Source organism: Manacus candei, unplaced genomic scaffold (genome assembly GCF_025592945.1).
Source record: "Manacus candei isolate 608988 ecotype Guabito, Panama unplaced genomic scaffold, ASM2559294v1 h1tg000028l, whole genome shotgun sequence".
Taxonomy (NCBI): domain Eukaryota; kingdom Metazoa; phylum Chordata; class Aves; order Passeriformes; family Pipridae; genus Manacus; species Manacus candei.
This window is the reverse complement of record NW_026138076.1, coordinates 25,415,964-25,432,369: the sequence shown is the minus strand read 5'-3', so window position 1 is coordinate 25,432,369 and position 16,406 is coordinate 25,415,964. Positions and strand designations below refer to the sequence as shown.

At 36.5% G+C, this 16,406-nt stretch overlaps 1 protein-coding gene across 5 annotated transcripts in view; it reads left to right on the top strand.

Moving 5' to 3' along the window:
* Window positions 1–16,406, top strand: part of GRIA2 (glutamate ionotropic receptor AMPA type subunit 2) — a 95,838-nt gene that overhangs the window by 59,840 nt on the left and 19,592 nt on the right. For all 5 annotated transcript variants that reach the window (XR_007905023.1, XM_051790786.1, XM_051790787.1 and 2 more), the window contains exons 7-11: window positions 11,376–11,543; window positions 11,823–11,927; window positions 12,647–12,757; window positions 13,884–14,090; window positions 14,576–14,946. Coding sequence is in view for 4 of the 5 variants with exons in the window: in XM_051790786.1 (XP_051646746.1) it covers window positions 11,376–11,543; window positions 11,823–11,927; window positions 12,647–12,757; window positions 13,884–14,090; window positions 14,576–14,946 (962 nt within the window). In the remaining variant the exon portion in view is untranslated. The remainder of the gene's footprint in view (window positions 1–11,375; window positions 11,544–11,822; window positions 11,928–12,646; window positions 12,758–13,883; window positions 14,091–14,575; window positions 14,947–16,406) is intronic.

Here is a 16,406-nt window from a genome sequence, read left to right as displayed (position 1 = left end):
ATCAGCGATGGTGGTAGTTCCTCTGGGATAACATAGTTAAGAAGGGGACAAAGCTGCTGCACAATAGCAGCCAGAGGGGGGAGTGACAGTATATGAGAGAAACAGCCCTGCAGACACCAAGGTCAGTGGGGAAGGAGGGGGAGGAAGTGCTCTAGGTGCAAGAGCTAAGATTCCCCTGCAGCCTGTGGTGAAGACCATGGTGAGGGCAGGCTGTCCTGCAGCCCATGGAGATCCACAGGGGAGCAGAGAACCACCTGAAGATTGTGGAGGACTACACACTGGAGCAAATGGATGCCTGAAGGAAGCTGTGACCCCATGGGACACCTGTGCTGCAGCAAGCTTCTGGCAGGGACCTGTGCACCCATGAAGAGAGGAGCCCACACCAGAGCAGGTTTGCTGTGAGGACTTGTGACCCTGTAGAAGGGGCCCACACTGGAGCAGTCTGTTCCTCAAGGACTGCACCGTGTAGAAGAGACCCGTGCTGGAGTAGTTCACGAAGGACTGCAGCCTATAGGAAGGACTCACATTGGAGAAGATTGTGGAGTACTGTCTCCCATGGAAGGGACCTGATACGGAACTAGGAGGAAGCAGTGGCAGAGACGTGTGATGAACAGACTGCAACCCTCGTTCCGTGTCCCTCTGTGCCACTGTGGGAGCAGGGGAGTATAGAGAATTTGTGAGTGAAGTTGAGTCCAGGAAGAAGGGAGGAGTAGGGTGAGATGCTTTAAGATTTAGTTTTTATTTTCTCATTATCCTACTTTGATTTGATTGGTAATAAATTAAATTTTCTCCAAGTGGAGTCTGTTCTGCCCATGATGGTGATTGCTGAGTGATCTCTCCCTCCCCTTATCCCAGTCCATTAGCCTTTCATTATATTTTCTCTCATCTGTCCCTCTGAGGACGAGAGTGATAGAACAGCTTTGGTGGCACCTGATGTCCAGGCAGAGTCAACCTGCCATGTAAGTACTAAGCTTAAAGTAGGCGTGTCCTATGAGGAGCAGGTAAGGACTCTGATCTTGTCTTTTTGTGGGAAAAGGAGGCAGAGGAGCAACCTCATTGCTCTCTACAGCTTCTTGAGGAGGGAAGTGGAGAGAGAGGTGCTGAGATTTTCTCTCTAGTATCTAGTGGCAGGATGTGTGGGAATGGTTCAGAGCTGCGCCAGAGCAGGTTCAGACTGGATCTATGGAAGTATTTCTTTACCAAGAGGGTGGTCAAACACAGGAACAGGCCTCTGAAAGAGGTGGTCAATGCCCCAAGCATGTCAGTGTTTAAAAGGCATTTGGACAGTGCCCTTAACAACACACTTTAAAATTGGCCAGCCCTGAATTGTTCAGACAGTTGAACTAGATGATCATTATAGGTCTGTCCAGCTGAAATAGTTTGTTTTAGAAGCCCTTCTGCTCTGTGATAAGCTTTTCTAAGACCAACCTTAGACTTGGTGTGTGCAAGAAGTACCTGAGGCAACTTGTGCATGATATATATAGAAACTACATTCCATGTGCAGGAAAGATTTTGGGGCTGCCTGGTTGAAGACCTAAACCAGCTCAGACATGTAGAGAATACCATAGTATTGGAACATGATAACAACCACAGTACTCACTGCAACTATTTTCAGTGGCTTTAAGTGCTTCATGCTGGTACATAATGTTTCAGATTTCTAGCTTCATAATCTCTTTCCCCACCCAACCAATGCATAGCTGCAATACCAAAACACTACATTGGTTCTACCTCCTGATTTTACCTTCAGTAGTTTCATGTTTTCAAGTCTCTTTTTTATAGTTGTGTTGTCTTTTAGGAAATTATTATGAAACCATAAGTCAGGAAGAATGGTGCTTGTAACTGAAAGATGCTGGTTTAACTCTACTGGTGCTAATTTACCTCAAGGATGCAATGCCGATAACATGCAGAAAAAAAAGTATAAATATATATCACACGATTATGTGCCTTGCAGAAATAATTAAAATTTAGATGACTCGCTGATAATAAGGAGCAAAGGAGAAAACAATGAAAACAATTATTCAAACTGAAAATTCAGAAGACATTCAGTCTAGATATAGATGAGGAAGCAAAAGTGTACAGTTAATTAATTAGACAATACCTTCATTTTGGGTCATGCTTCTTATGATTGCAGTGTGTTGGAAAATGGTTTTATAATGCAATGAATTTTAGTAAGAGTTATAAGGGATATTCTGTTGCACCTGCTACAGTTTTAATAGAAAATATGATTGAATGTGCTTTAATTCAAGTGGATCATAATGATTTATAAATAAGAATTTAAAAAAAAATAGTTAATTTCAGTATTTATTATAAGATTTAACCAGAAACTGATCTGGAGTAATTTTTTTTTAAGTGCCCTTGTAAAACTGTAGATTTGTGAGATTGTTCTGCCTACTACTTCCAATAATACTGCTAACAAAATATAGCAGTTAATGTTCTAGCTACCTGGTTTCACTGGGCTTTTGAATCCCAGTCTTCTCTACTTGAAAAAATACATTAAAAATTGTGGGCATAAGAAATTTCAGTGTTCCTGAAATTCATGCTCCTTTTTAATAGCCTAAGGGCCTTTTCCATGTTATCACTCATTACAACATAGTTGCTTTGGTTTGGTTTGGGGTTTTTTGTAAGGAAAACTCAATTAAAGAATGGAATGTTTAGTCACTGAAAGTAGTGGTTGGTTTCAGGCAGTATATGTAGGTTTGTCTCAGACATACAAAGGGCCAATTGACCCAGATCCTTCGATCCTGCAAGTGCAAGTGGCTGAATTGTGCTAAAGTAAAAGTATTTGCCAGACTTTAGAAAACTAAAGAGCCAAGTGTCTCTATGAAGCTATGTTTCTTTGAATTTGGATCCACTTAGTAATTATAAATTTTTAAGGATCTTCAGCCAACAAACTGCAGTGGATTCCTCCTGCCTATTTTCCCAGGAGCACTCTATCACTTTTTTCAAGCAGCAATTCACCTCAATATGGTTGATATAAATGGGAAAAGCTACTACTCCTTCATGCTCCAAGGGTTCGTCAAGATCAGATGTACCTTTGGCCTCAGAAAGACCAGTGTCATTTGGGACAGTAGAGCTTGATGGAGAAGTGGGGATAAGAGGAGAAGAGGGAGTGATACACAAAGATGAAAATAGGAGGAGAAGGAGGAGGAATGATGTCATTCAAAAAAAGGGGTCAGCAAAGTGAAAAGAGGCTGTTGGTATGTAAGTGAAAGGCACAGAAGGGTGGTGGCAGCTCAGAGCTGAAGAGGTATCTATGACTGAATGTGTCTTAGGTCAGGGGAAAAAGGGAGGAGGAGAAGCACTGGGGATCACTTATATTAACAGGGAGAGGAGACATGCAGGCTTATTTCTGGGGCAGGCCTGGTATAAGGACCAGTCAATGTAGGTAGCTGCCTATATTATTTAGTATGGGGAGGCAGATAAGTAAACATGAAGTGTTAACTGTGTTTGGGAAATTCAACAACCTAGTAAGAATGGTGTATTCAATTCTATTAGGATTTTACTGGGAAATTAGATTGGAGCAAACAGGAGAAAGCTGTTCATCTTGAGACAACAGGCAAATACTGTACTGGTTGGGTAGATAAGAACTGATAATGGAAAGGGGGAATTGTTGTGGTTCAGGTTTTTTTGCAGTTATTTTTCTATTCTTTTAAATTTAAGACTTGAATTATTAATAATAGTTTTAAATGGTGGATTTTGAAAATTCTTAGAACAATGCAATGTGTATGATGAGAATCACTGATTGTTTTTTTCTTCTCTTCACCCCAAAAAAACCCCAAAACAACCCCCCACACTTTAACACTTCAAGCATTCCCACTAGCTCTTTCAAATCCATTTCTTGGAGCATGTTTTTTTCAGAAATGTCTTTTGCCTTTATATTTGTACATTTTGTTCTCATCCTGTGAGATTTCCCTGCTTGGTCTGTTTTTACTACCATAACCATAGGCTTCAGTTTATGCTGCTGGATCCTGCTGATTTTTACCACTATGAAGAGTGACATACTTTGCTCAGGCTTAGCCTAAAAGTAAAAGCTTTTATGTATTCATATGGTGACAATTAAAATGCCATATAATCTTTGTGATAAGTTAAAGGTGATTTTATCATTAGAGGCATTGCTGTTTTCCAAGTATATTCTGTTTACAGTTAGAAGTAAGATTACACAAATAATTCTAAATCTTATTTATTTTATGAATGTGCATATTTTCCATATGTAGTGGCATGATTAGAATACTATGGCATCTTTTGTGAGTAAAATGCTGTGGGTTCAAATCCAAATAATTGTTTTTTTTTTTATTCTGCAAAGCTCTTTGAATTCAAATCCAACTAAACGGTTTTAATTTTTTGTCAAGCTCTGTGTGGGTTTTTTTGCTGCTAAAAGGTTCACCAGGAATAAACTTTAGATTTTGAGAATTAGGAGGGTTTAAAAAGCTTCCAGAAAAATGGTGAAGGATAGGACAAGATACACATTTTAAGAACTTAATAAAAATAGGTGAGTTTAGGTAGGAAACTTTTCAGCCATTGAGTAATTACTAACGATTTTTAAGAACCTCCATGATATGAGATTCAAAGAAGTTGTTACACAACTGTAGTGAGTAAACAATTTACATTTGTACAAACATGTAAATTATGAACAGTTTAGAGTTGTTTCCCTTTACTGGAAGGAGAGATTAGATGTCTTCCTGGTTTATTTATTTTTAATTATTCAGGTTTTTTCAGAGGGAGAAGAAAAGCTATAAGGTAGAGAAAAAAGATACAGTGTAAAGATGTGCATTGAAAGCTACTTTACTCCATTCAAGATCTTCTTTTAACACTTGCTAGTTATTCTTTCTCATTAGGAAGTGTTAGAAGAAAAGATATTTTGTACTGCAGATAGTATGATAGATTAAGGGAGAAAAGGCTACAGCTGTGAATGTTTTGGGGTTTTTATGGAGGGTTTGTTTTGTGGGGTTTGGGGTTTTTTTTAATACTAGTATAAAAGATGCAACATTGTTTTTCATGGCACTGGCTAGAGTACATCTCGCAGAACTCGGAGTCTGCTTCAGTATTTCATTCACTTTAAATAACTTATACATGATAACTGGAGCAACAGCAAAGTATAAGCCTTGTCCAGCTGTGGATTGTAGCATAACATTGTTACTAACCCTGCTTTCTGAGTGAACAATATTGAATTATCTCGCCAGTCATATGCATTAGGTCCACTCACCACTCACTCAACAAAAGCTAAGAAAAACCAACATAGTGGACCGAGAGTAAAGGGCAGGACACTTCTGAAAGCATCTGCCCATCTTTCTGTGGGTGCAGATTGCTTAGTTGAGAGAGATATGAAAAGATTTCTAAGATTGACATGGCAGAGCTCTTTCTCTGTAATGTGCTTTCAGAAAGTAAAGGGGGCACAATATTAGACTTATTTGACCTTCTGGATAATGGAAGGGATAAATTCCCAGACAACTTCTGTATTTTCTGACTTTCTGTTCATTTAAATGGAAAAAGGTCTGGAAATGCAGTAGATTCAAATGCCAATGCCATTAATAAGATCTGGCATTGTGCCGCTTACTCCTGGACTCCTGGAAGATGGCACATTCACTTTGCTATGAAAACTTCTGCACAGATCCATAATTTGTTTCATCTCTGACATTTTTCTGATTTTTTGAAGAAACATCTGTTTTATCCTAGCATTAGCTTTTTTCTTTGGTCATTGGATTTAATCTACTGGAAGATCAAAGTACTTTAAAACCTCTGTTCTCACTGTAAAATTAAAAAAAAAAACACCAAAAAACAGCAGGTACCTGCACTCCTTCTCTCTCTTTTTTTTTTTTTTCTGCTGAATTAGCACCTCCAATGGCTCTAGTGAGAAGATTATTCTGAATTGGAAATAATCCTGGGGGAGGAATTACAGTTCAGGAATGTCCTTCCTATTAAAGTAGTAGGTGAAATAGGTAGAAAGGCCAAGCACCTTGGAATTTATAAATCTTGTGATCTTTGCTATATTCAGTTTTAAAAAGAGTGAAAGAAGGTCACTTTCCCCTGGAAATATCCTACAGTGGGAGCACTAGGATAATTCGAGTGCCCCAGTCTTGTTCATCTCTGCTGGATGTTCTGTATGTCTTTCAAATAAGAGTTAGACTTCCAGGGATTTAGGCTTTGGCAAGTGCCTAGCTACTGGGCTAGCTGTTCTGGGTGTGCCCAGAAAGCAGCCTTTCTAAACCAAACAAGGAGATAATTAAAATAAACATGTCACAAAATCAGCAGATTTTGTGGATTGCAGTTTTGAAGCTGAATACTTAAGTTTTTCTAAGGTGACAGGTTGCTTAAGGTGTTCTTTGCATCTCATGTCATTGTGGCATTTCAAAGCAAAAATACCTATTATTTGTCTAGCTTTTCTGTACACATAGAGTTCTAGAAAAGCGTTAAATAAAGGCTGTTATCAAAATGGAAGTTGATGTGACTCTACAACTTTGGGAAACAAAATTTAATAGAGATAGTATATTCATTAAGATAAATAGGGCTTGATCTCTAACCCCTTCTTACTGATATTAGTTTAAATTCGTTTTTTTAAAGATCACGTAATTTTACATTTTATTAATTTCTCTTCCCCCTTTAGTCAGGACTGTTGTTATAAAAAAAAAATTACAATTAATATTCCCAAATATCTTGGGTATTTATGCGATTATTTTCAGCTAAAAGCAAGTCTGTTGCTGTGACTGACTGTTTTCACTAGAGCTCCATCCTAACATAAAGATCAAAGAGGAGGAAGCAGTCATTGTCTTTTCTGGGCTTCCTGACCTCTACCTCACAGCCCCAGTATTTGAAACATGCCCATAGTTATTGAAGCTGCTTCTGTGCCTAAAGCCCATTTGCAGTTTGAATGGCAACCAGCTCAACATGCTGCTGTGGACAGCCCCTCATTCATGCTATTACCTGTACAAAACAAATTAAAACAAAGCATGATTATGGGCAAAGTCAAATTACAATGACATTTATGTGTACAAGATTTGACAGTGTCTCTTATTTCTGTTGAAAGTAGTTCTTTGCATTTGCATGCCCTGTCATGACAGTATTCAAGGTGTCGTGAGATCGTGAAGGAGTTAGCCATTTCCTATCAGTTGGATGAATTTTCCACTCTCTTTCACTGAATTTTCCACTAACTCATCTGTCATACCACTTTCAAATAATTTCCAAAATGTGTGTAATACTGTTTCAAAATAGCCCCCAGATACAGTAATTGAAGAAAGACCCTTACGCATTAGTTTGACTACATTGGAAGTAATAAGAGATACTTGCCCAGTTCCTTTACTAGTTCTTGACAAGTAACTTTGTGTCTCATTTCTTTTTGCTTGTGGGTTTACATATGTATATACCTGGTTTTTATATATAATTTATAAAAATGTAGAAATGTTTATATCAATCTTTCTACTTTTGTTGAAGACACGAGCATTCAAGTAGAGAAGTGCTTTATTGTGGGAAAAATGCACAAAATTCAGATGAGAGATTTTATTATAGTTTATTATATATATTTATTGGTATTTAAGTAAATTTAAATTGTTTAAATATAAGAAAAAATGCTGAAAGTATGTTTATACCTACTGATTCTACCCTCTTGCACTGGCCACAAAGAACCTTTCCTTTATTACCTCTGTCAGAAACTTACCTCTCTCCAAGGAAAAATACTTGTATCAAATTTCTAGACCTCTTTTCTCTTAGCCTCTCTTAGTGATAGTGTCCCTTCTCCTGCTGTTCCAGTAGCAGTTCCCCATATATGGTGAGGAACCTCCATCTGTGCCTCTTTTCAAACTGATTTCTGCCTTCTTGAGCACTGCTACAGCTGGACCTGCTATTCTAGCCGAGGGCTCCCTAGTGTCTTGAACAATAGCACTGCATTCTTTGACACTGCTGCTAGAGTCCCTGCCAACATTTTTGTATTCTTTTGTTTGTCTTTCTCACTGTTTTGTTAGATTAGGGGTGAATGGCTAGTTCATAGTCCCCTTGAGTGGTTTTAATTTGTTATTAGTTTGTCTGGAATGTAGATATCTGTATCTAAGCTGATCACCCTGGACTTCTCTGGTAGTCTCAGAAATCCCTGGAGATGAAGTTAGTGGAATCTAAAGCACAACTAATTTCTTCTTCAAAAAGGTTTCTAACTGGTCAAATGAATCACACCTTAGTATGCTTATTACTCTTCTCTGACCATAAAAAAAACACAAACAAACCCAAACTATAGTCAGTTAAGGATAGATTTAGACATTGCAGATATCCAAATCAAGAGAAAAACAATTCAACTTCTTGTGACTCAGAATACTTTCCTCTTTTTTTCTCTTTTTTTGCATTGATGTTTTGAGATATTTATTTCTTTTCCACTGCTTAAGTTTATTCTTTTAGTGTTATATTTTAGATGTCTAATCATATCTCTCAGCTTTGTCTTCAGCACATGGGCAGGAATTGAGTTAAACACAGATTTAAAAACAGGCTCAAATATCTTACAACTTTGAAAGATACGTAAACAAAATCTGTTTCTTCTGGGGTTGTATTCTCCAATTTCATCCTCAAAAGATTCAGTTGCTGACTGTACAAAATAGAATACTGGGCCTCTTAGTTAAAGATTCCTGGTATCTTCTGAATTTAGTGGAAAACAGCTGAAGTTACAAAAGGCACCATCTTGCCAGTTTTTCTTGGACAGCGCATAAGTAATATCTTCTGCTTAGTCTGGGATGACTTTGTTTTGTCTTTACTTTTCAAATTCATCTTTGCAATTACAACTTACAAATTTTGCTAAGGTCTGTAGAACATTTAAGTTGAAGTTAGTTGGAAATTTAAGTTGAAAATCACTTGGACCTTGTGTTTTCTCTGCTTGGCAATTAGGGCATCTACTTAGAGAAAATTCTTTTCATATGACATTCATACAATGTGTGTTTTATAGCAAGAGCCGTAAAATCTTTAGCCACTTCAGTGCATTATATTATAGTTTATATTATCAGCTTATTATTATCATAGTTCTAAAATTGTGACATGCAGGATTTTCTTTTTGCATATTCTTAGCTGTGCTTTAATTATTGCAGGTGATTCTGTAGAATCTCTACTATAGTACCTATTCCATTTTGTATTAAAGTTGCTGATATTATCATATAAAGTTGAAAGGAACTGAAATGAAGTTGGGAGATTTACACTGCCATAACAATAGTAAGATGCAAGACCCATCCCACTTCCACAGAATAATGTTCCAAATAGTGCTCCCATTTATTTTAATAGTGCAGACTAGAATGTGGGTGAATCTCCAGTAAACCAAAGTGAATCAAGACAGGGCTAATGCATCCTTTAACTTCTGGCCATTTTATTTATTATGCAGACACATACACACAGACACCTCTCTGCTCTGCATGAGCAGGTTATTGGTATGTCATTTCTTGTTTATGGTAATGAGTTCACTTAGGTTTAGTTTGTCAACTTTAAATCTATTTATGAAGCTGTAGATAGTTTAAATGAGCCCCATGAAGGTTATTAGGAGCTGAAAGTGTATGCAGAATAAAGCAATAAGAAATGATTCATGGGCTGTTTGCTTTCATGGCATCTCCAACAGTGCTTGTAAAATATTTTGGGATCTTTAGATTACAGGTGTCTTCACCTCAATTATGACATGTAGATTTTATATATGTGATGACATGTATGCCCATACAGATACAGATTGATAGACAAAGCTCTACACAAACCTAATGTATGACTGAGTTGTGAATATTCAGGCCAGTGATTGTATACTACAGGAATAATATTCTTGAGATAATACATTAAATATATCTCAATGATCAAATGAAACATAGAATAACTGAATTAGATAGCATTATAACTTCTCAATTTCAAGCTCATATTTTCTCTACTACTCAAGGTATGTGTCAGTGTTCATGACAGTGCTGTGTCCAAAATTTCTCAGAACCTAGTGTGGAACAATCTGTTTCTGTACTGCAAAAAGCTATGTTTAAGGAATTATTACTAGTCAGAGTCCTTTCTGTCTTTGTAGAAGATTCTATAAACCTCATCTCCAAATCCACATACACATTTAATCACTGCTGCTCCAGTAGGAGAAAGTAGTATTGACTCCAGCCAGTCTTTCACTTCATTCTTCTGCTATTCTGATCCCTTTAAAGATTTCTGTACGAGTCACTGAGAAAACTTTACTGAGAAGGTTCACACTGATCACTCAGTCAGCTTATAGATCTGAAAAAAAAGAGTTCTACCTTCGTTTTCTTCCTTTCCAAGGTCTAACAGTTGCATACTAAAACTACCTCAATTCAGGAGCTTGCCTTGGTTACAATTACAATAGCCTTCTGCATGATTTGAGCTAACTAATTAAAGTTCTCATTAAAGTCTGAGCCATTGAAGCAAAGAGCCAGTATATCATTTCTCTCTGCTTTACAGTTTATATATTTTCAGCATCTAATAGCCTTCACAGGGATCATTCCATTCATTCATAAGCCTGTAAGTAGTTACATTCTGGCCCGTATTTCCAAAAATGGCCCTTATATTTGGCATAATTGCAATGTTCTTGGCTCATAAAGCCCATCCAACAAAATCCTCAGTGTATGTGCACATGTGGTTTAAGTTCAGTTAGTTAGTTGAGATGTAAAATTTTCCACTCACTGATGACAACTTCTTATGACTGTTTAGCCCCAGTTTCTGATGTGTGTGATCACAGGATTCTTCTCTGATGTCTCTGAAGTTGTAAAGCTCCTTAGATTATGTCAGATTAGGAACGTGGGGCTCTTCCTTGCCTGTATTGCTCTTTGAGGGGCATGAGTTCTTCCAGGCATCTCAGCCCAAAAACTGTTTTTGCATGGTGTTGACAAGGTATTGCATACTTGAAAATAGGTCCCCCTGGGTTTTTATATTTAAGGGAAAAAATTGGAGCATATGTATATACAAATATATGCTGTTGGGTTTTATGTGTATATATGTGGGAGGAGATGAAGTCTAGAAATCTGTTAATAAATGCATCTCCATGAAGAGTGTAACCAGAGGAACAATTTCTTATTTTTAGCGGCTAGCTCAAGTTAAATAGTGGAAGTAATTTCTTTTTTCCCCTTTCACCTCCATGGACTTCCAGCCATATCTGCTACATAGTGAGAAAGAAATTTAATTCAGACTGAAAACAGCTGTAAATCTTTAGTTTAGATTTATTGGCACTGCCCCTAACCATTCTGAATGGAGAACACTTCATTAATTTTCATAGATGCCCCTCAGAGGGTAACAAAAGAAAAACTGATTTCAGGTATATCTTACTATCCTTTCTATTTTTAATGTGTTTCTGTGTTCAGTGGGTTACCAAGGGGATTGAAAGGTGTAGTGAAACTGAGTCTGTTTTTTAATTAAATATTTTCACTTCTTTTCAGTATACCTCTGCTCTGACCTATGATGCTGTTCAAGTGATGACAGAAGCTTTCCGTAATTTGCGTAAACAGAGGATTGAGATCTCCAGAAGAGGAAATGCTGGAGATTGTCTTGCAAATCCAGCTGTACCCTGGGGTCATGGTGTAGAAATAGAAAGGGCGTTGAAACAGGTAGCTTCCCTGGAGTGAATGCTGGGATGAGTGCATGTGTGAAATTTCCTATAGATGCTTGAAAAGAATCCTCTAGTCTCCTAATCTGCCTGGATCTTGCTGAGAATAATGTGGAAGTGAAGTCCTTGTGAACTTGTCTAAGAAAATATATTGCATACAAAAAAGAGTCTAAACTGAATGTTTTTGAAATATCAATAATCATTTGTGGAAATACAAAATGCATTTTCTAAAAAGAAAAAAACTTAATTCTTCTACCACTTTCATCTTCGTCTATTATAGGTTCAGGTGGAAGGTCTAACAGGGAATATAAAGTTTGATCAGAATGGAAAGAGAATCAATTTTACAATTAACGTCATGGAACTCAAAAGTACTGGTCCTCGGAAGGTAATTTCAATTGTCTTACAGGGTTTGAAAAGGTTTTACCTAGCTAAGCAGTGGGTTAAGGTAGGTAATGAAACATTAGATTAATTAAAACATAAGTTATGATAATATTTGTTCATAGGTGTGTTCTACAATGGTTTTGCAGAATGAAGTAAAAATCTGTATTATTTCTTTCTAACAAGTATGAGTTATTATTTCTGGTAAGTACTACATAAGAATATTTTGCTTTCAGTTTTGTGGATTAAAGTTTTTGTTTTCTGATTTGAATTGCTAAATTAGAACCAGCATTTGGGGAAATATGCTTCTGAATGACAAAAGCCAGATAAAGCTTTCCAGTGATATTTTTATAAATGTGTTTATCTTTCTGCTCTAATTTCAAATCTTTCAGGAAAAGCCAGTTTCTCGTGTCCTCCTAATCTGGAGTATTTCATAACCCTTTCAATTCTGCAGTATGTGATGTTGATATTAAAACCTGTAATATGTGAATAAAAAATGGTAAACCTATTTTACATACAAAGTAGTATGAACAAATGTCATTACTTGAATCTTTTTACTCTTTGTTGTAGTCTTTCACTATATAAATAGAAATACTTACACTGGTAAATCCATAGCTGAAATAGTTCTCTGTAAGTACAAATTGAAGGCATAGTAATAACATGCTTTACCTTTTCTATAAAAGTTCATATTCACTGGTGTCTGTGCATCCTATAAACTCTCTTTAGATTGGATACTGGAGTGAAGTGGACAAAATGGTTGTGAATCCTCTTGACGGCCCTCTTGGAAATGAATCTTCGGGACTAGAGAATAAGACTATTATTGTCACCACTATTTTGGTAATTAACTTCATATTTTGTCAGAAGACAGTCTGTCCTACAATGATTTGTTTCTCATTATTATGTTAGTTTAAATATATTGTCTTTTTATTATTTGAAGTTGTGAATTGTTACTCATTGTGATACATAATAAAATCTGGAAATTAAGGAAATGTATGTGATTCAGTATGCGGTTTTGATCTGTAGAAGACAAACAGTCATTGGTTGTAAGTCCTAGAAAGTTAAGATTTTTAAACCTGAAAATGGAAATTATATATCTGCTTTCAAAGGAGAGGAACTTTCTGAGAGGCAGAACCGTAGTGTTAATTTTAGAGAATAGATTTTGATAAACAGCAAAGAGACTGGTTCATATGCTTTATGATTGTAGATGCTATAGATGGGTAAAGTGTAAAATAAAATGTTAAAAGTTGTATTCTGGCTGTTTAGAAAATTAAATTATGTATTGTCATAGAGCAGCATTTTTCTGTAAGTTACACAGTATGTTTATCAGTTTGGACAAGTTAGAGGTTAGCATAGGAGTTTCTCTGGATGCAAGAATAGTTCTGTAGCAGCTGAGCAAAGAGGAGATACATTAATATGACTTATGACTCATCACCAATTTTGCTGATGATAGAACTTTAGTGCATAGTTATAGATATATTACCTATTGCTTGTGAAGTACTTCAATAAAAATATAGCCTGGAGAGCCTGAAGTATTTTCCCAGGGAGAGATGTGGTTGTGAAATAGAAAATAATTTTCTTCTATTAAGACAACAACAAAAGCAACTAAATACCTTTGCCTTCTTCCATCCAAACTTTATGAGAGAAAGAAACTGATTTTGGAATTTACTCTTTCTTCTCTGAATGCATGACTCCTGTTAACATTCATGGTCATTATTAACATACTTCTGGGAATCACTATGCCTGTAAGTATTGTTATTTGTGTATGACTGTGGAGAATGCAGCTTTTAAATGTGTTAAAGACGTGTCACATTAATAATTAACAACTAACATATACATAGCATGAATGATTCAGATGGTGCCTTCTCTCTTTTTTCACATATAAAAGGGAGCATATTAATCTAAGAAGTGTACAACTGATGCATCTCTCTCTACCAAGTAGCTAAGGCAAGTTCTTTCTGTGCAGGAGTCCCCATATGTCATGATGAAGAAAAATCATGAAATGCTTGAAGGAAACGATCGATATGAGGGCTACTGTGTGGATTTAGCAACAGAAATTGCTAAACACTGTGGATTCAAATATAAACTCACAATTGTTGGGGATGGCAAGTATGGGGCAAGGGATGCAGACACGAAAATCTGGAATGGGATGGTTGGAGAACTTGTTTATGGGGTAAGAAAATCTTCTATAATAAAGCCATTAAAGATGACTGATGGAAGGGGTGGGATTTGGTTTTGTTTTCTCTGTAGAGTATAGGAAAATTATCTAATTCATTTGATAGAGAATTAGCAATTTGTAATGGCATGAAAAATTCTGAAAGTAAAACGTGGAATTACATTTTAAATGCAAATGAAGTGATTGCATATTTCATCCTTCTAACCAGGTGAAAAGCAAAGTACTTTGCTATATGTTTAAATATCATATACTTCTAAAAGGGCATATGTGAAAACAAAAGCTTGGAATATGCCAATACTATCATTATATGTATTTTGTACAAGTTCAACTAAAAGCTTCTGAAATTCTCCATAGGATGTTCTCGGTGAAACAAATGTTGCTGGAGTCTCTGCTGTCCTATTTTCCATTTGTGAAATGCAACAGAAATGAAACCATTCTTTGCATTACGTTAGCTATTATTTCCTTTTTTTCTTCCTTTACAGAAAGCCGATATTGCAATTGCTCCATTAACTATAACATTGGTGAGAGAAGAGGTGATTGACTTCTCAAAGCCCTTTATGAGCCTGGGGATATCAATAATGATCAAGAAGCCTCAGAAGTCCAAGCCAGGAGTGTTTTCATTTCTTGATCCATTAGCATATGAAATTTGGATGTGCATTGTTTTTGCCTATATTGGGGTCAGTGTAGTTTTATTCCTGGTCAGCAGATTTAGCCCATACGAGTGGCACACTGAGGAATTTGAAGATGGAAGAGAAACGCAAACTAATGAATCAACTAATGAATTTGGGATATTTAATAGTCTCTGGTTTTCCCTGGGTGCCTTTATGCAGCAAGGATGCGATATTTCGCCAAGGTTGGTTACTCACTCATTTCAACTTTGTGCATTTTTGGTCTCAGCCGTCTCAGCCAGAGGAGGTTCGTGGTGCATATATTTTCACTCTTGGAGAGGAATTAGTTGCTGTGTTTTTTCCCTCCTTAAAATCATTGAAGTCTTTAAAACAAAAGCAGGTTCATGATGTATTTGATCGATATTGTCTTAATGCCGATCATACATTTACCAAGTGAAGTTATATACACCATGCCGAGACTGTAAAATGCATAAGGTTCACATCATTTCATGCCTTCTTGGAGGGGTACCGTGTTTTTGCTGCATATTCCCATTTTACAGTTGACAGTGCATATGGTTCACAACAACTGTAATGGGAAAAAGGGGTAACACTAGTTGCAAACTACACAGGCAGCACTTTCCCTCTAAAACTCACTGCATAGCATAACACGGTTATTAACCCACTGTTATTCCCCAGGAGAGCCTTGAACTGAAATAGAAGTCACGTGATGGTTCTAATTTCATGTGAATAGTTGCAAAAGACTGCTGTTTTTCCATGGCCTAGTTTTAGAAGAGTCACAAAGGAAATTGCTAAAATGAATCTGAAGGTCCAGTTTATAAGAGCTTAATTCCTAATGGATTTTCACCTTCTTTATTAGGGACAACTGTAAAGCACTTAAGTTAATTCCTTTGCAGTTCATTAAATATTCTATTTTGCTTGTGCACAAGTGGTTCTAGCCCTGATTCAGCAAAGTGGTAAGTAGGTAGGTAAATAACTACTTGCTGCTTGAAGGAACTATAGTAACAAATGAAATAGGGCAACTGGAGGGTTTAAGGAAGTCAAATCAGAAGATTTGTCTAGTTATACTAAGCAGTTTAACTTTCTTGTAAATGTCCTAGAGTTAAGAGAGGGAACAGGTCAATTTCTAGTAAGTCTAATGGTTGGTGTGCAAAACAAATCGCAAAAAAGGAAGCATTTCTTATATATGTAATGCATCCAAAAAGGCAACAGCAGGTTTTCAAGTTTTTCTACTGCAGAAATAGCAGAGCATTTATTGTGTGAGAACTTAAGCAATTCTGTGTAAAGGCTGCCATATCACAGTGGGAGATGCCAGGCTCTATGATGAAAGATACAATGGATTTGGCATATAACATGGTAAGAATGGTATACAAGAAAAAAGACAGTGAAGAGAGCAAGTTTTTGCAGGTCATGAGAAGTTGTGTTAATTTCAACCCTGTGGTGTTTTTGTATCCATTACATGCTTCACAGGTTTAGTTGTCTGCAAAGGCCCCTTTAAGCTACAAAATTATTTTTATTGAAAGCTTTATTGGAAGGTTATAGAAGTATAATGATTTTCATTATTATTATTATTATTATTATTTTACTGGCTATGAAAGCACAGTAGTTGTTTTGCAGTTTGATAGCTTTTGAAAGGTAATAGAAAAATAATGATAATAATAAAAAATGCAGGAAACTCAAATAATTT